At 34.8% G+C, this 20371-nt stretch overlaps 2 protein-coding genes across 5 annotated transcripts in view; one reads left to right on the top strand and one right to left on the bottom strand.

Annotated features, from left to right (window-relative positions):
* The window catches only part of gab3 (GRB2 associated binding protein 3), a 32384-nt gene extending 28615 nt beyond the window's left edge, over positions 1–3769 (top strand). For both annotated transcript variants that reach the window (XM_051109247.1, XM_051109246.1), the window contains exons 9-10: positions 619–732; positions 1158–3769. In XM_051109247.1, the coding sequence (XP_050965204.1) occupies positions 619–732; positions 1158–1274 (231 nt within the window). In that variant the 3' untranslated portion in view covers positions 1275–3769. The remainder of the gene's footprint in view (positions 1–618; positions 733–1157) is intronic.
* A 1136-nt stretch (positions 3770–4905) lies between these two features.
* arhgef9a (Cdc42 guanine nucleotide exchange factor (GEF) 9a) overlaps positions 4906–20371 on the bottom strand; it is a 38003-nt gene continuing 22537 nt past the window's right edge. For 2 of the 3 annotated variants that reach the window (XM_051109248.1, XM_051109250.1), the window contains 8 exons: positions 17525–17740; positions 15747–15926; positions 15425–15657; positions 15118–15247; positions 13478–13609; positions 11616–11859; positions 11325–11393; positions 4906–7190 (listed from right to left, as the gene is read on the bottom strand). In XM_051109248.1, the coding sequence (XP_050965205.1) occupies positions 7018–7190; positions 11325–11393; positions 11616–11859; positions 13478–13609; positions 15118–15247; positions 15425–15657; positions 15747–15926; positions 17525–17740 (1377 nt within the window). In that variant the 3' untranslated portion in view covers positions 4906–7017. The remainder of the gene's footprint in view (positions 7191–11324; positions 11394–11615; positions 11860–13477; positions 13610–15117; positions 15248–15424; positions 15658–15746; positions 15927–17524; positions 17741–20371) is intronic. The other variant, XM_051109249.1, reaches the window with a different exon arrangement.

Below are 20371 nucleotides of genomic sequence, written 5' to 3'. Positions count from 1 at the left end.
AATCTTGGTTGACTGGCAGTTTATGCATTAATTCCATATAATAACTATCATTTGAAAAAAATAATACTTTTATTCAGGAAGGATGTATTAAATTGATCAAAAGTGTCACTCGGGACATATAGTGTTACAAAAGATTTCTATTTTAAATAAATACTATTATTTTGTACTTTTATTAATCAAAGAATCCACAAAAATATTAAGCAGCAGTTTTCAACAATGATAATAATAATGTTTCATGAGCACCAAATCAGCATATCTGAATGACTGGCTGCTGAAAATTCATCTTTGCCATCACAGAAATAAATTACATTTTTAAATATATTAAAATAGAAAACTGTTATTTTAAATAATAATAATATTTCACAATATTCACAATGCTGTTGTACTGCAAATGCAGTCTTGGTTAACTTAAGAGACTTAAGAAAAATATACAAATAAATAAATAAATCCTAGGATCCTGAACGCTTATATCTTAACACAGATATATATAAATAAACTCATGTATTTATTTATAAATGTATGGATAAAATGATAATATTACTGTTATAATAAAAGATAAAATGTGTGTCAGTACTATATGTATTATGGTTATATTCATACGTGTTTTCCTTTGTTCAGGAGTCTCGGCAGATGTTGTTCCCAGCTTGCGATTCTGCCCCGTGGATGAACCGGTCTCAGCTGGATTACTTGTCACTTGACTTCAATTCTGCCTCCCCCTCACCTGTCCAGAAGGTCAGTAGTAGACCTGTAGTGTTTAAGAACCAAATGTCTTACATGCATCTGAAGAAATACTAAAAAAAGGAAAAAAAACAATAATTCCATTAAAAAAAAGATGATTTACTGTTCGTTCATAATGGAATAATTTAATGAGCATTCATAATGGAATCATTTATGGGTGTTTATAACTGAAACATTTGCTGGGTGTCTGTGGGGTTTTAGTGGGTACTGCTATCTCTTGTAGTAATCTTTTTTGTGGCTTTATAAAATGTATCTTTCAGGCGGTGATAACAGTGACTTAGCATTTCCTGTCCCGGTTACTGTTGCTTTGCAACCCCTCAGCTCTAAACATGACATGGCATAAATCTGCCTGCCGGATTGATACATTTCAGCCATGCTGATGAGTGTTTTGATTGGTATTGTGTTATTGGTGTTTTCAGAAACCGCTGCTGGCAGATGAGTACAGGGTGGATTACGTGCAGGTAGACGAGAAGAAGACACAGGCTTTACAAAGCACCAAGATGGAGTGGAAGGATGTCCGTCAGTCAAAAGCCTAAAGCCTTCTGGGAGAGAAAAAAAATAATAATCCATTTAAATTATTACATGGTTCAAAACTTGACTTGTTTTCATCTCCTACAATTTCAGGTACATGTTGGGGTTTTTTTACACTGCTGTGAAAGGAGCCAGTACAGAGCTGGATAGGAAGCCTTCAGAAATAAAATGGCAGATTATTCAGGAAATTATTCCAGAATAAAAGACCTCCAATACATTGATTCAAGAATAAAGCTTTGTTTTGTAGCTTACACACCAGGAAGAGAATTAGCATTTCAGACAATTTTTTTAGAATTATGTTTTTCAGTTTATGAGTAAAGTAAAATATGACACTCATTTGATCTACAGCATAAATTATGCACAGTCATGCCTCAAATGTGAATAATAATAAGTAAATATTAAATAAGTACAAAATATTCCAGAAGGATGTGAGTTCATGTGAATAATGAAGGTTCTACCCAGCTTGTGCTAACTTGTTAGCTACATAAACTACTTTTCGAAAGTTTGGGGTTGAAATTGTATGTTTTACAAGAAATGCAATTAAAATACAGAGCAAATATTGTAAAATATTATTACAGTTTAAAGTAAATGTTTTCTGTCTAAATATATTTTAAAATGTGTGACATGATCCTTTAGAAATCAGTATTTTCAAGGTTTCTTGAATGGAAAACAGCATTTATTTGAAACATTATAAATGTCTTTACTTTTGAGTAATTTAATATATCTTTGCTGAATGAAAGCATTCATTTCTTTTAAAAAAAAAATCTTACTGACCCCAAACTTTTGAACTGTAGTTTAATAGCAATTCTATTCATATAACGTTAACCACTTAATTTACAAATTCACATCGTGACTGAAAAGCTCTATTGAAATTTGTTCTAAACTAAATGTGTAATGAAATCCAAACAATGCTAACAGCATGAATCTCATCTGAAAGCATTTGTCACCAAAGCTTGAACGTGTACAGAATAGGAATTCGTCTACTAGAGCACAAATTAACAACTTTTTATAACAGAAATTATTTATAAAATTAACATGAATTCTTGATCATTCACTTATTTGGAAAAAGTACTGAGTGACTTTTTTGTTGCACTCCCTGGGATGTTATTTTGAAATAATTCCCTGAATAACAGCACACTGTTTTACATCGCTGATGTTTGAAACTCAGATGCCACACTGCCTGTTTGTGAATGCTGAAAAAATGTTTTCAAAGGTGTCACAAAGTCTTTAAAGAGTTACTCCACCCCAAAATGAAATTTTTGCCATTAATGTCTTTGCAAAGACAACAAAAATAACTACTTTTATTCAACAATTCGTCTCCTCCGCGTCACCGTAGCGCCATTTTGAAGAGTATCCCCTGTACGGATATGCTGTTTTCGTTCGAGTCAAAGCGTAAACAAACGCTGACAGGGAACAGCGTACGCTGTTTGCGTACAGGTGATCCAGATGAGACGAATTGTTGAATAAAGTCAATTTTTTTTATTTTCTTTACACACTAAAAATATTCTTGTCGCTTCATAAAATTCAGATTGAACAACGGATGGCAGATGGACTATTTTGATGATGCCTTTGATACTTTTTTGGGTCTTGAGAGTTGTATTTACCTGGCAGTCAATGGGACAGATATTTTTCATCCAAAATATCGTAAATTGTGTTCCGAAGACGAACGAAGCTTTTACTGGTTTGGAACGACATGGGGGTAAATGATTAATGACAAAATTTTCATTTTGGGGTGGAGTAACCCTTTAAGTGAATATTATGAATATATCACATATTTATTACTTGTACAATCACTGAAGTATCACAGAAAACGAATACGCCAATGAATGTTTTTCTTGCACTGGTTTAGAAACACCTGTTTAAAATGGACTTGGCATACTACAATGTGTTTCATGAGAGTCAGACCACTGTAAACCACTCGAACCACACACTGTGATTGGATGCTGGAACAAAACAATGAAGGAACTGAAGGTTTTGAAGAAGGGAAATTGATTATTGAATGTTGAACATGTTAGACTACTGTCAAATTATTGCCCTGACAGGGTTAAGAAGGTCTGTCAACATTTACAGAATGTATTTTCCCCATCGACCTTGGCCGAATCACGATTATGAGGCATTAAGAATGTATTTCTGTCTTGGGTTGTAGAATTTTAGTGCCATGTCATGCTGTGCTTATGACACTGTTCTTTTATGGTGGTCAGATTTTGCTGTACTGACAAGAGCACAAAAAATCTCATGGGAAACTATCACTGTGACATCAACAGTTTCCTGCCAATCCTGATATTCTTCAGTGTATGCTTTATGTCTTATGAAGAAATGTAATACATGAGTGAGAGAGAGAAAGAGTGAGTGATTGAGAGACAGAGAGAGAATGTGTGTGTTTGTGTGTTTTGCTGAAATTTAGAGACCTTACTAACCTGTGTGAATCAATGGATGTTTATCCATCAGCAGGTAAATTATTGTGATGCATATTGAACACAATAAAATCACTTTAAAACAATTCAGCTCAATAAACTGAAAACAAAAACAAAAAAAAAAAACTCAGACTATACTTTTTTCTGTTTATTTTAAATATAGAAGATACATATTAAATTAGTACCTACACAATTTTTTGGAAAAAAGTTCTGTAAACACAAATATTGTAATCAAAAGTTTAGAGGTCAAAAGTTTACATACACCTTGCAGAATCTGCAAAATTTTAATTATTTGACCAAAATAAGAGGGATCATACAAAATGCATGTTATTTTTTTATTTAGTACTGACCTGAATAAGATATTTCACATAAAATACATTTACATATAGTCTACAAGAGAAAGTAATAGTTGATATAAAAATGACCTCGTTCAAACAGAAAAATCTTTCAAGTGCCACAAATTCTTTGTTTTTTTAACATTTCTGTGTATTTGAACCCTTTCCAACACTGACTGTATGGTTTTCACATCCATCTTTTTACACTGAGGACAACTGAGGGACTCATATGCAACTATTAAAGAAGGTTCAAACACTCACTGATGCTCCGGAAGGAAACATAATGCATTAAGAGCCAGGAGGTGAAACTTTTTGAGTTTGAAGATCAAGGTAAATTTAACTTCTGAGAAAAAAAAAGTCTTCTGGGAAACATGCAAGTATCTTCTGTAGCATCTGAAGGGGAATACTAAATGAAAAAAAAATATGATATATAGGCAAAATAAGAAAAACGTACACATCTTCATTATGTTCAAAAGTTTTCACCCCTGGCTCTTAATGCATTCTTTTCCTTCTGTAGCATCAGTGAGTGTTTGAACCTTCTTTAACAGTTGCATCTGAGTCCCTCAGTTGTCCTCAGTGTGAAAAGATGAATCTCAAAATCATACAGTCATTGTTGGAAAGGGTTCAAATACACAAAAATGCTGAAAAACCAAAGAATGAAAACAGCTGTGGATCACTCAGGTAACAACACAGTATTAAGAATCAAGTGTATGTAAACTTTTGAACTGGTTCATTTTTATAAATTCAACTATTATTTTCTCTTGTGGACTATGTAAACGTCTTTTTTTGTGAAATATCTTATTCAGGTCAGTACTAAATAAAAAAACCTACATGCATTTTGTATGATTCCTCTTATTTTGGTAAAATAATTAACATTTTGCAGATTCTGCAAGGTGTATGTAAACTTTTGACCTTAACTGAATGTTCTATTTGGATATATTTTAAAATGTAATCTCTAATTCCTGTGATGTCAAAGCTGATTTTTAGCATCCATTACTCCAGTCTTCAGTGTCACATGATCCTGTTGAAATGTTGAAATATTTCATACTGATATAAAAATTTGTTTTTGGTCATGGTAGTGTATATGCGTTATATATTTGAAACCTTCTTTTCCCATTTTTGTTGTAGTTAATTTGAATTACCCTCTAAAAATGTTCAGAATGAAACCAGCATCACTGTGTTTAGCAAACAGATGATAAAATGAATAATAAAACGAGACCAGAGGAAACATACTAATTTCAACTCTGTTTTCTCCATAATGAAGTTTATTATGAAATAATGATATCATGTTATTTCAATCAGATCACCGAATCAAAAATATTAAACTGATATTTTCCTTTGTAACATAATAATAGTTTCATGTGGCACTTAGTACACATGTGTGACATATTTCTTCCATACTGTCCTCTTGCATTTTTTTATGCCCTAAAAGGGTCTTTAACACTCCAGCAGAAGCTCTAAAATATAGAAAGAGGATCCAGATGGAAAAAAAGAAAATCACACTTTAATAGAATAAATAATGTTTTATAGCAATACTTTAAATATTGTGATTGGACTAAATACTATCCTTTGAAAGTTATCAGACAAAACGCGAATATACCATAAATTAAATTTTGCACAAGTCCCTTTAATTTGGGAAAAAATAAATATATATATATATTGTATATATAGAGAGAGAGAACCAAAAACAACCCAAAAAAAAAAGAAAAAAATAACTGAAACGCTATGTCATGCTAATCCTAGCAGCGATAACCAAATTTCACTGACTTAATTTTCGCCTGAGAAGTCACATGGCGGGGTACCAGCTCATGGGGTTGGCATTCGCACATGCCAATGCACCTGTTAGAGGAAAATTTGGCAACCAGACTATTTTGGCATGTTAGAGATGAATTGGCACGTCATTACGAGGTTGATCAGCAGGATTGAAGTCGTCCTGGTCCAGGTATCATTCCCCATAAAATGAAGACAGGGCTCAGAAGTGGCATTATTACTCTTTTTTTTGTAGGTTCTCCGGTCTTCTGACGGATTGCACTTATGATGGGAGAGAGGAAACAATGGTGAAGCCAAGACCGAGACCTTAGGATAAACAAGGCTCTGACGTAAACACGCTACAGAGGTCCACTGTTCAGGGCGAAACAGTTCCTCCTTCGGGTTTCTCTGGTCTGTGGTTTAATCAGGGTTCCTAAAGACTGCGGCAAACCAAAATGACTTTTAGGCTTGATTGATTGTAGATTTCTCTGAATGTCAAAGTTGCAGTAGACCGTGATCGGTGTAAGCAACTCGCGTGACAAATTTGCAGATCGTGATCCACTGTTCTTTGAGACCCGTACGAATAGAATTACACAAATAAAAATACCTGCAATGAACTGAATTTCATGCAAAACGAACTAAAGAGTGCAGCAGGTTCCATCCAAGGAGAAATTGTCCAGGAAAACAAAAATCTTCAGCTTTGACCAGACTGTTGGAAAAACACGTGATAATGTGGAGTATGAGATCGAGAGAGAAAAAGAGAGATTGGGTGAGAGAGAATGCCCCGAATAGTCACAGTGCACGGAGGAACACCAGGGCGGCGCTAGAGAGCAAAAGTCATTACGGCGATTTAGTGCTTCAAACGGTGAAAATTCGCTTTTTCGATTTGTATAGAGAAGAAGAAACCGTAAATGATTTTCCATATTTCGGAATTTAAAACCTCTCTAAAAAGAGAGTGCTGAGGGATAAAATGTATTTTTTGTGTGTGCGTGTTTGCGTGATATTTTTTCTTTTCTGTGAATTACAACATGTCGTGTGCAGTATTCAGTGCAGCCAGCCCAGCAAGGTGTCCCCGTAACCCCAGTAAAAGAAATACGCCTGGTAAACCCCAGTAAAGCGAGGTCCGTCCTCTCTCCTGTAGTTTGTGTGTGTGTCCGTCCTCCTCAAGTCCCGCAGATGTATCTTAAGTAGAATAGTGCTTTTCCAAGTATACAGAGGCTGGTGTATCCGACCCCTGGTGGATGTGTGTTCTATTTTTTAAAGGGAGCTAACCGACTGAAGTTCTGCCAGAAGGGAGATGTGCTGCGTTTGGGCTCGTATTCGTATCCGTCCGCCTGCCCGTAGCCGTCTGGGAGAAGGTACTGCCCGGGGTTCATGGGGTCCAATGGAGGTGGGTACGCTGGGGGACCCGACCGGCCAACACCTGAGAAGACAGACACACAGGAATACACAAAGATTAGTTCATTTCCATAATAAAAAATTCCTCACCCCCATGTCATCCATGACGTTCATGTCTTTTTTCTTCAGTCAAAAAAGAAATGAAGGTTTTTGAGGAAAACATTCCAAGATTTTTAGGCATGTAATCAGCTAGCGACAAAAAAGCAGGACATTCTGACCACGCCCACAAGCCACGCCCCCAGCACTCGTTATTAAAAATATATATTTTAGCACATTAAAAGATATATCTTATATTGTAATAATACATACTATTGTCCTGTAAAAAATAAAAAGCAGCATTTAATAATCATGATAATAATATAATATATTATGAAAAAGTGTTAATAGAATAGTTATTATTATTAAAGTAGCTGCCAAAAGTTTGGAAACATTACAATTATTAATGATTTTGAATGATTTTTGATTAATTATCTTCTGCTCATCAAGGCTGAATTTATTTGACCAAAATAAAGTAAAAAAACAGCAATACTGTGAAATATTAGTACAAATTAATTATAATATATTATAATATTATAATTATAATATATTATAAAATGTAATGTTATTCCTGTGATGCAAAGCAGAATTTTCTTCAGCATTACTCCAGATGTCAGTGTCACACGATCTTTTAGACATCATTACAATTTATTTGACTCTCAAGAAACATTTCTGATTATTATCAATGTTGAAAACAATTTTGCTGCTTCATATTTTGTGTGGAAATGGTGATAAATAGAAAGTTTAATGAACGGCATTTATTTGCATGTATCAAATATGTTAATTAAATTTGCTAATTTTTTTACTAAATATAAATAATTTTAAATATCTTTACTTTTTATCACTTTTATGCATGATGAATAAAATTATTAATTTCTCTCTCTTTTTTAAAATCTTATACAAGATTCATTGTGGTATCATTATTTCCACAAAATATATTAAGCAGCAAAACTGTTTTTAACATTTATAATAATCAAATCAGCACACCCAGATAGCACACGTACACCTGCAAGATGTCTGTTAACGATCTCTTGATCTGGAAAGCATCTGCGTGTATAAATGTCTGACAGACGTCTTTCAGATGTCAGTTTTACGTACATTCTAAATCATAAACATTTTAAAGACATCTAATAGACATCTATTTGACATCTGAGAGGAAATGTCCAATAGACGTAGACGTAGTTTCGCAGTTTATGTAGTTAAGGCCATTTGCCATCGGAAAAAAAGAAAAACCTCAGATCTACATAAATCACATAGGTCACATGGGAAAAATCACATCCCTGGATTTTTCTCCATATAGTGGACCTCGATGGGAGTCAGCGAGTCGAAGGTTACCTTTCCAATGTGACTACGTAATGCATGAAGTTGAGCTAGTGCAAGACGAGCATTTGTGGTTAAAATGTATATAAATTAGAGATGCACGATATTGGATTTTTGCCGATATCCGATATGCCGATATTTTTTCATCTCATTTTGGCCGATACCGATACCGATACCGATATATATCATTTTATTTGGAAAGTTAGTTTTTAACAATAACTTATTTGTTAGGATTAAATAAATAGTAATGAGTGGTTTACATGCAATCCCTTCTTTTTCATCAGTAGACTAGCATTATTTATGATCTGAATTTTGTAAATTAAGTTCACTTTTGCTATGTTATAAGCCGAACTTCGGATGCTTTCACTTTCGATTTTGCAATCTGAATACAACATTTCAAAACGAAAACAGAAAAGTAGAACTAAACTGGGTGACTGTGAGGGTGCTTTGCGGGACATGAACAGGACATAATTCATTGCTACAATTTCTTAATTCGTTCCTATGATTTATTAATTTATTAATTTGTAAAATGAGGGAACGAATTAATATGTAGTATTAACGAATTGTTAATTTATTCCCACAAAATATTTTATTTCCCACCCGCAATTTATCACAGTAAGAGATACGAAAACATGGATTAAAAGTGAATGACAAGAAAATAAACCTAAGAAATTAAAGGGTGAGACGGTGAGGATTTGGGAAAATAAAAATATTAAGTTATGTCGCAATTCGTGACCAACTGGCAAAACAGTACACCTTTTTTGCACAAGAATACCAACATGTTTACCTTCTCTGGTTTAACAAGCGGTCTTTTACCCTACTCGAAAACCAAATCCTCCGTCCGCAATCTTTCCAGAATAGTCGCGTCCTTTTTGCCGTCACCGCCTGGCTCGTGCTGACACTACAAATACAAACCAGGCTCTACACCCGAAGCGCTCACAACGAAAACTACTCTTCGCGTGATCAGTGAAATCCTGAATATGCCACGGCTTTGTAACTCTGTAACCCGCGCTGTATGGAGCAGTGCGACCATGTCAAATTTTAACTTGCACATTTAAAAAAAAAAAAAAATGTGACAGTTTTGATCAGTCTAGAGCCCTGCAATACAAAGGCATTCAACATGGAAAGAAAGTAATAGAAATGTAGTCACTAAGTCATGTTTAATTATAATTTCTAATTATTTTATATGGTGCACTTCGCTCTGACAGGGCTGCGGGACACGAACATAATTATTTCCTACAACTTGTTAATTCGTTCCTACGTTTTATTAATTTATTAATTTGTAAAATAAGGGAACGAATTAAAAAGTCGTATTAACGAATTCTTAATTTATTGCCACGAAATCTTTTATTTCCCACACGCAGTTTACCCGCATAAATGATCCGACAACATGGATTAAAAGTAAATGACAAGAAAACAAACCTGCGAAATTAAAGGGTGAGACGGTGATGATTTGTGAAGAAAAGAAACCATAAATATTATTAAGTTTGTGGCAATTCGTGACCAACCGGGAAAACAGGACACACAGCCGCTTATGGCTTTAAATGTATTGGCTCGAACGGCATGAATCCAAAAGTATGGTCGCTACTAACATTTGCCTGCTAACCAATTATTTAACTTATAAAGAATGCTTTGTACCTCACTTGTGTCATATTCACGAAAAATGTTTCATATGAGCAACAGTGTGTTTTGCCGTCGCGCCGCCGAAGAAAGAGAATTCACTGACCGCGCGCCGTAATTACTTTTTATTTTAAATGCAGATCATGTCATGTGCAAACACAGCCATTGGGTTTCAAAATACAACAAAGAGCACCATAAAACCATTTAAAATGTGCATTTAGCGATCTAGTGACTGGATATGAAACAGGCAACAGTAAATTATCCCAAATGGAACAACGGCGCGTTTTCTCCTATAGCCGCTGCTGCCACTGCACGTGCTATTGCTATGCATCATTCTATATGTGTATTCTCAGTTTAAATGCAGCGATCCAAAACAGTGAATCTACTCCTCATTCAGTCAAAACTTTGCTTCAAGAATGAGCCACACTGCTGACATGATCTAATCCCTAGCACACCCTTAGCACATGTGAGTTAACATATTCATCTTATCGGCAAAACATATCGGCATAATGTTTCATATCGGGCCGATGCCGATATTTACATTTGAAGTCATTATCGGCCGATTCCGATATCAGTCCGATAATATCGTGCATCCCTAATATAAATGTTTATTTTTTTTAGTTTCACTAAATAAGACCCTTATTCCTCAGCTAGGATTGTGTAGAGCCTTTTGAAGCTGCACTGAAACTGCAATTTGAACCTTTAACTCGTTGGGTCCCATTGAAGTCCATTATATGGAGAAAAATCCTGGAGTGTTTTACACAAAAACCTTCATTTCTTTTTGAAGAAAGAAAGACATGAATATCTTAGATGACATGGGGGTGAGTAAATTATCAGAATTTTCAAAACTCAACATTTTTCTGTGTTTAACATCACTTATTAGTAATGCACTTCTTACTGCATTAATTATAATTTACTGCAAGGCAAAACAACAATTTACTGCAATTCCAATTTGTGTCAATTAACTTATATTTTCTCAGCAGGCACTTTTTCACCATGGTAACAGCAATACAATAAAACACAGTTTAATTTATTGGCCATTAGCATGGAAATTGTGTTGTGCAAAAATATTTTCCTGCCTAAAGCAGCAGTCGTAAAACCAAGATGTGAGACACAACAACATCTAAGAACATCTAAATTCCATGAGGAACACACTTAAACAACAGGCTTCAAGATTTCATACCTTTCTGTTTGGTGACTCTCCTAACAGTTAAGGCGGCTTGCCTCTTCTGATACTCTGAGATTTCAAACCCTAAGGGACAAAAAAGACAATATTCAGCGTAAAGGTTTCATAGCTTTGACGGACTGAACAAAGTTTAAATCACTATGAGAGTGGTGACTATGAACTTGTATGGCCATAGTCTCAAAAAGACTGGCCTAAATATTCTTCAAAATACTTATTTTGTGTTCGATGTAAAAATTTAAAGCATACAGTTCAACTGTTGTCAATTGTCAATAGTGTGAAAATTCTTACCAATCTTCTCATCTTCCTGAACCATCTTTCTTTCCTCTTGAAACGCCCGAAGCCAGCGGATTTTTTCCTCCAGCTTTTTGGGCAGGAACAGATGGATCTCGTCTGTGTCTCTGTTGGCCAGTTTGAAGGCGTTCTTCACGCTAACGTTAAAATCATCATCTCTGCCATCGATTGCATCAATGACCTCGTATCGATCCATGTCAATCCGACCCTTATAGTAGAGAATATCACGCCGAATGAGATCCTGTGGAAGGCGGAGAGACTTTATGGGTATGTCTGTAATTCAGACAGATTACTGATAGAATGAAACTGGATTGATTGATTATTCTGTTCCAGCATGAAACATCAAATGCATCATTCTTGTCCTCCCCTCCCTTCCTCCCCACACACATCAAGGTACTTGTTACACCAAGAGGTTGTATTCAATGTGACAGCAACTCTGAATGGGTCCTGATAAAACGATATACACACGATGCATACTAGTGAAACAATAAATGTGACCCTGGACCACAAAACCAGTCATAAGGGTCAGTTTTTCGAAATTGAGATTCTATTGATGTATGGTTTGTTAGGATAAGACAATATTTGGCCGAGATACAACTATTTGGAAATTTGGAATCTGAACAAAAATCTAAACAAAAATCACCTTTAAAGTTGTTCAAATTAAGTTCTTAGCAATGCATATTACTTATCAAAAACGAAGTTTTGATATATTTACAGTAGGAAATGTACAAAATATCTTTATGGAACACGATCTTTACTTAACATCCTAATGATTTTTGGCATAAAAGAAAAATCGATCATTTTGACTCACACAATGTATTATTGGCTATTGCTACAAATACACCTGTGCTACTTACGATTGGTTTTGTGGTCCAGGTTCACATATATGGGAAATTATATGATATATGTTACCTATTTTTTAGAGAGATTCTGAGATTATAGTGATTTAGTGACTTTTTAGTTGTAGAGAACACTCCAGTCTGTTTAGCATGTTTATTTTTAGCAAAATAACCGATCGTTTCGCCTAGATAAGACCCTTCTTTCTCTGCTGGGATCGTTTACAACCGCATTTGGGATCGTTTGAAGCCACATTCAAACTGAAATTTTGAAAGTTCAAATTCGGGGCACCATAGCAGTCCATTATATGGAGAAAAATGCAGAAACGTTTTCCTCAAAAAATTAATTTCTTTACGACTGAAGAAAGAAAGACATGAACATCTTGGATAACAAGGGGGTAAGTACATGATCTGTAAATTTTTGTTCTGGAAGTGGACTTCTCCTTTAAAATACTTTTTAAATAATTAGTAAATGGATATAAACAGAAAGACTTCTTGCTGTTTTTACAAAATGCTGTGTTGATTTGACTGATTAGCTAATAAATGGCTGGCCTGGGTAATGCCATATTAGTCTTGTGAGAAACAGGTGCTGATTTCCCTGTTTTTGTGTTGCTGAATTGTCTGTGTATCTCAGATGGTGCTGAAGAGAGCTGTTTTAGAGACTAAAAATGGGCCATGTGCTTTGAGCTTAAGGGTATTTGGAGGACAGTTAAAACAGAAAAGGCTTCTACCTCCAGCTCGAATCCAAATCACAAACCCTCAGTTGTGCTGCACTACCATAATTTAATCAGTTATTTGCTTCTGCATGCCTGTCTGGTTCGGTTCTGCATCTTTGCTCTCAAAGTGAAAGTTACGGAGTGTAATGTGCTGAGAATATCATCAGCTGCCTGCTAACTTCCTTCAAAGATCCCTATTCTTTAAGAATGAAAAACATCTATCTATCTATCTATCTATCTATCTATCTATCAAGTGTATTATCTTTTTTACTGTGTTATTCTTGCCATCTTCCTTTCTCTTTCTCACCTTCTTGCAGAGGACCATCTGATGATCGAATAGGAAGAAGATTCTGGTTTGGCTGCGCCCGTATGGTTGATATATCCAGGACATCTCCCCAGTGTACACAAGCTCTGAGCTCCTGTCCAGAATATCCTCACCCTGCACACACACACACACACACACACACACACACAATAACAAATTAATCATTACATCTGACACCACTGAGGCTCTGATGTGTTCACGTCCCTATATGAAGTTCTCAAATACATCAATACAACATGCATCTTTCATTGGAATTTGTATAGAAAATTCTCCTTTTGAGAAAGGAAAATAACATTAGAGTGAGTAAATATTAAATACACTACTGCTCAAAATTCAGTGAATATCTCTTATGCTCACCAAGGCAGCATTTATTTTGTCTAAAATATAGTAAAACAGAAATATTGTGAAATTCTTATTACAATATCTATATATTGTAAATATATTTTAATATGTCATTTCTATTTATGTCATTTTCAGCAGCAATAATTCTAGTCTTTGTTGTCACAAGATTCTTCAGAAATCATTGTAATATGCTGATCAGGTGCTCAAGAAACATTATTATTAATGTTGAAAACAGTTTTTGTTGCTTAATATTTTTGTGGAAACTGAAAATTTGGGATAATGATTTTTAAAAATAATAATAATTCTAATAATTATTGACACTTTCATTTAGCAAGGATCCATTAAACAGATCAAAAGTGACAGTAAAGATATTTAAAAATGTTACAAAAGATTTCCTTTTCGAAATCAATGCTGCTTTTTTTTTTTTTTAGATTTTTCCAAAATTAATTATACCAAACTATATATATTTGTGTGTGTGTGTGTGTATATATATATATATGCATATATACACACACAATTGAGGTCAAAAGTTTGCATAAAATGCCTTTTTATGCAAACTTGCATAAAAGATGTTTACATATAGTCCACAAGAAAAAATTATAGTTGAATTTATCAACTGTATGATTTATAACTGTATGAGGGACTCATATGCAATTATTAAAGAAGGTTCAGACGCTTACCGATGCTCCAGAAGGAAACCGCGGGGTGAAAACGTTTTTTAATTTAAAGATCAGGGTACATTTAACTTATTTTGTCTTCTGGGAAACATGTAAGTATATTTTGTAGCTTCTGAAGGGCAGTACTGAATAAAAAAAATGATATTCAGACAAAATAAGAAAAATGTACACAACTTCATTCTGTTTAAAAGTTTACACCCCCGGCTCTTAATGCATCATTTTTCATTCTGGAGCATCAGTGAGCGGTTGAACCTTCAGTAATAGTTGCATATGAGTCCCTCAGTTGTCCTCAGCGTGAAAAGATGGATCTCAAAATCATACAGTCATTGTTGGAAGGGGTTCAAATACACAAAAATGCTGAAAAACCAAAGAATTTGTGGGACCTTTTTCTGAAGAACAGCGTGCCGTTTAACTGTTCAGAACAAACAAGGGACTCATGAACAACTATCACTAAACAAACAAACAAAAAACACACACAGCTGTGGATCATTCAAGTAACAACACATTATTAAGAATCAACTATATATTTTCATGTTCAACTATTGCTTTGCTCTCTTTTATATCCCACTAATTAAGTCTGTCCGAAAAGCTTTAGCCACACACCTCCCAATCCAGTACAGAGGCCTGCCATTGGGCGATTTTGTCAATGTTCTCAAGCCTTCGTTTGCGTTCGTTGATTTGCTGAGTGACATTTCTCATTACAGCTAGCGCAGCAGCCACGTACCGATAATCACTGGGAGAGAAAGGGAAAAGAATGAGTGAAAGAGAAGAGCGAAAACGAGGGATGTCAAAATGATAAGTGGAAACCAGATATGTCAGTTTAAAATTGTCATTTACACAGCCATATATTTTGTGGACCCAACTGCCACTATCTGCACGATGCACCTGGAGTTAGCGCATCTCTGTGTACCTGTGTTCTTGTACTGTGTATTTCAGTAACTCTGCCAGCTGTAGAGGGTATTTGCAGATTTTCTGGACTGGTGTGAGCAGGTAGCCGTCGATGGCGATGTCGATCATCTGCTGAACCAATCGGCAAGCTTCAAAGAAGTGCTGGTATCGTGCGTCTCGCATGAGACGTGTGAGTTCCATGCAGGCGTCAACATGGTTGTTGCAGTATTCCGAGTAGATCCAGAATCCATCTTGCTGTAAAAATATATATATAAACATTAAAAATCACTATCCCCATGACTCACTGCATACATATATGTGATTTTCTATGTTTCAATACAGACGTGTTCCAAAAAGCAAGGTCCGATCTCGCTGAGATGAGGTTCTTCCGTGTTAAACTGTTTCTCCAGGTCTCTGACAAAGCTCAACTGGAATCTGTAAATGTCTTCGATATTTCCAAAGATCACTTTCAGCTGATCGTCGTTAAACATGTCTCTTCTCTTTTTACACTGACGGAGATACCCCTAAAATGCAAAAACATACACAAATTTACACTACCATTCAATATTTCTCAGATAGGACACGTACGTCTGCAAGATATCTGTTAAAAATCACTTGATCTGGAAAGCATCTGCTGTGTACAAACATCTGACAGACATTTGTAAGATGTCAGTTTTACATACATTCTAAATCATAAACATCTTAAAGACATCTAATAGACATCTATTTGACATCTGATAGGAAACGTCCTATAGACGTTTTGCAGATGCGCAAACAATCTAAAAAATACGTCTGCATGTAAATGCAGCTGTCAAATAGGTGTCTCCGTGATGTATGTGTGCTATCGGGGTTTGTTTTTTAGATTTTTATAATGTTTTTGAAACAAGTCTTAAAAAATTTTTTTGAAACTTTTGCTCATCAAGGCTGCATTTATTAACTGTTTTTTGTTTAAATACATTTTAACATGTAATTTATTCCTGTGATGGCAAAGCTGAATTTTCAGCAGTCATTACTCCAGTCTTTAGTGTCACATGATCCATCTGAAATCATTCTAATATACTGATTTGGTGCTCAAGAAACATTTCTAATTTTTATCTGAGCCATGCTATCTACATAAACATCATATTTCACGCTTCATAGTAGTTCATAGTTCTATACTTTTACTGTGTTAACATTTGTCTCAGTTGAGTTTATGTATATTTCTCCTCGTAAATTTTAGGAGAAACATCTGAGACAGATGATACTTAAAAGAGAACTCAATTAAAGGACTGGCTTACTTCCAGAATAAACATTTCCTGATCACCTCAATGTCATCCAAGATATTCATGTCTTTCTTTCTTAAAGGAGAAGTCCACTTCCAAAACAAAGATTCACTGTTTTTGTTCCAAATTGCAGTTTTAATGCAGCTTCAAAGGGCTCTACACGATCCCAGATGAGGAATAAGGGTCTTGTGTAGATTATCTAGTCGTATCTTATCTGTCATTTTCTTAAAAAAAAAAAAAAAAAAATTGTATATACTTTTTAAACACAAATGGTCATCTTGCACTAGATCTGCGATGCAAATGCACATCTTTACGCATTATATAAACACGTTGGAAAAGTCAGGCGCAGTTAGTTCTTTGTCTGGTACTCCTGTTCAGAAAGGTAGGGTAGGGTGAAAAACTCCATCTCATTTTCTTCTCCAACTTTGTAAAGTGCATTTTTTGTAAAGGCGCCTTCGCCTTCTGATTATGTAATGCGTGAGGACAAGGTAGTGCAAGATGATCATTTGTGGTTAAAAAGTATATATGTTTTATATATATATGTATATGTATATATCTATTAATCTAAAAAGACCAGTTGTTTTGCTAGATAAGACCCTTATTTCTCAGCTGGGATTGTGTAGAGCCCTTTGACAAACTGCAATTTGGACCTTCAACCCATTGGCTCCCATTGAGGTCCACTATATGGAGAAAAATCCTGGAATGTTTTCCTCAAAAACCTTCATTTCTCTTCGACTGAAGAATAAAGACATGAATATCTTGACTGACACAGGGGTGAGTAAATTATCAGTTTTAATCTGGAAGTGAACTGGAAGTCTTCTAAGCTTTGAAAGAGCTGGTATGAGTTTTTTTTTTTTTACCTCACAGATGTCTTTCAGGTGTTTGATGTAATGTCTTTCTGTGCTCATGATCTCGTTGATGACATTGGCCCTCATCTGGTCCCGGTTCTGAGTGGGCTGGCCCAGACACAGGCAGTCGGTACTGGGGTTCGGACTGGCCTCCGCATGACCGTTCTGCACCTCGCTTGAGCTTTCGGCAGCCTCAACCACGGTGTTTTCCTCCTGATTTACCCATAACTAGAACACACACATTAAGAGAGACGTGACTTGATCTTCAAGCCCTGTTATTATCAATTAAAGTAATCACGATAATTGTGCTCACATTCGATTAGCATCCGGCTCAGAGCATCCGAAGTTAACGGCCTGCGTGATTGCATTCATAAAAGGTCTAGATAGGGCTTTTAAAGCTTCAGGGGTTAACGTTATATTGACGTGAAATAAAAAGAGTCAGAGTGTGCCCTCTGGTGGCACCAGTCCCAATTGCATTTTACCACATTAGAGGCATTGCAGTAAACACTTACAAAATCTGTTTTCACAAGCACGTAAATGAATCTGCATTTGGACCTGTTACACAGCTGCCAAGATACACACACATAAGCCAGGAGAAGGGAAGAGAAGGAGGGAGATACAGATACGCACAGTTGGGAACACAGTATATGTGTGTGTATGTGTGTTTGGTTGAAAGAATCTGATGTGATTTTATTTGCCCTGATTATGTAACCTATCATTTGCTTTCCCAGGTGAGCCAACTGATGTGAACACACATGCGAGCACACTCACAAACTCTTTCTCACACAAGCACAATAAAAAAAACTATGAATATGCATACATTTTGCATAGAGAGCTAGTTATAATTATATACTCTACTCTTAAAACACAGAAAACTTTTTAGATTTTGAATGTGTACTAAAGGTATAACTTGCCTTATGAAAATTGTAAGTTGTAGTAAAACCATATTTAAATTTTCATAAGGCAAGTTAAAAAACATGATGATAGTTAAAACATAATAACCACAAATTAACCATGGTTTTGCTGTGCCAACCATAGTTGCCAACTATGGTATTTGTAGTATTTAAAGTTCTATAAGAAATCCATGGTTATTTTTTTAGTAAGAATTAAAGCAATATTTGACATAACAGTGATAATTTTGTTGTAATTTACTCATATAATTTACCCTCATGATGATCCAAACCTATATGACTTATTGTCTTCTGTGAAATACGGTTTGGAACAATATAAGTAAATAATAACAGAATTTTAATTTTTAGATGAACTGTCCCTTTAAAAAAATAATAATCAAGTACACTTACACTACCAGTCAAAAGTTTTTGAACAGTAAGATTTTTAATGTTTTTTAAAAAAGTCTCTTCTGCTCACCAAGCCTGCATTTATTTGATCCAAAGTACAATTTTTTTTACTATTTAAAATAACTTTTCTATTTGAATATATTTTAAAATCTAATTTATTCTTGTGATTTCAAAGCTGCATTTTTAGCATCATTACTCCGGTCAAATGATCCTTGAGAAATCATTCTATAAATCATATATATAAATATATAATGCTGATCACTGGATCTTTCTGTTTATCAAAGAATCCTGAAAAAAATGTACTCAACTGTTTTAAATATTTATAATAATAATATTAATAAATGTTTATTAAACAGCAAATCAGCATATTAGAATGATTTCTTAAGGACGTGACACTGAAGATTGGAGTAATGATGCTGAAAATTCAGATTTGAAATCACAGGAATAAATTACATTTTAAAATATTTTCAAAAAGAATGCAATTATTTTAAATAGTAAAAATATTTCACATTTTTACTGTTTTTGCTGTACTTTCGATCAAATAAATGCAGGCTTGGTAAGCAGAAGACACTTCTTTAAAAAAAAAAAAAAAGAACCTTACTGTTCAAAAACTTTTGACTGGTAGACAGTCATATCAGTAGCCTAATAAAAGCAATATACACAATATATCACAAAAATAATTGTGAACATTACTTTAATCCCTTTTTTTGAGGATATTCCACACAAAAATTAAAATTCAGTCCTCATTTACTCACTTTCAGGTTGTTACAAACCTGGATTACTTTCTTTTGTGGAAGACTAAAGGTGAAGTTTTGAAGAAAGTATTGGTCACAAAAATATTGGTTGAATGTACAATGAATGGTGACTTGAGCATTCAAGCTTTAAAAATCATAAAAGTATTATACAATTAGCATATGACTTTGATACAAGTTTTCTAAAGTCATACAATAGCTAATGTAACAAACAGATTGACATTTACATTATTACTCACTGATAATCGGTCTCTCAAGTGAGCTGTTAACCGCTTTGTGGCCAAATCACTGAGTCAAAGAGAACCAGATCAGTCTTTTTAGCGAATGAATCATTCCGACCTATTTTGTGAAGTGGATCAACTGATTCAACTCTGAAAAATGAACATTACTATAGAAGGGTTTTCCAATATTTTTATAGTAAAAACAACATACATGTTTGGAATGACACGAGAATAAGTAAATGACAGAAGTTTCATTTCAGCTGAACTGTCCCTTTAAAGAAGAAGTTCACTTCCAGAACAAAAATTTACAGATAATTTACACACCCCCTTGTCATCCAAAATGTTTGTGTCTTTCTTTCTTCAGTCGTAAAGAAATTATGTTTTTTGAGGAAAAAAAATCAGGATTTTTCTCCATATAATGGACTTCAATGGTGCCCCGAGTTTGAACTTCCAGTTTCAATGCAGCTTCAAAGGGCTGCAAAGTCAGCCAAACCGATCCCAGCCGAGGAAGAAGGATCTTATATAGCGTAACGATCAGTTATTTTCTAAGAAAATGCACAACTTCTATACTTTTTGAACTTGAATGTT

The sequence above is a fragment of the Labeo rohita genome, chromosome 5 (assembly GCF_022985175.1).
Source record: "Labeo rohita strain BAU-BD-2019 chromosome 5, IGBB_LRoh.1.0, whole genome shotgun sequence".
Taxonomy (NCBI): Eukaryota; Metazoa; Chordata; class Actinopteri; order Cypriniformes; family Cyprinidae; genus Labeo; species Labeo rohita.
Note: the sequence above shows the minus strand (reverse complement) of the source record. Positions and strands in the feature narration are given on the sequence as shown.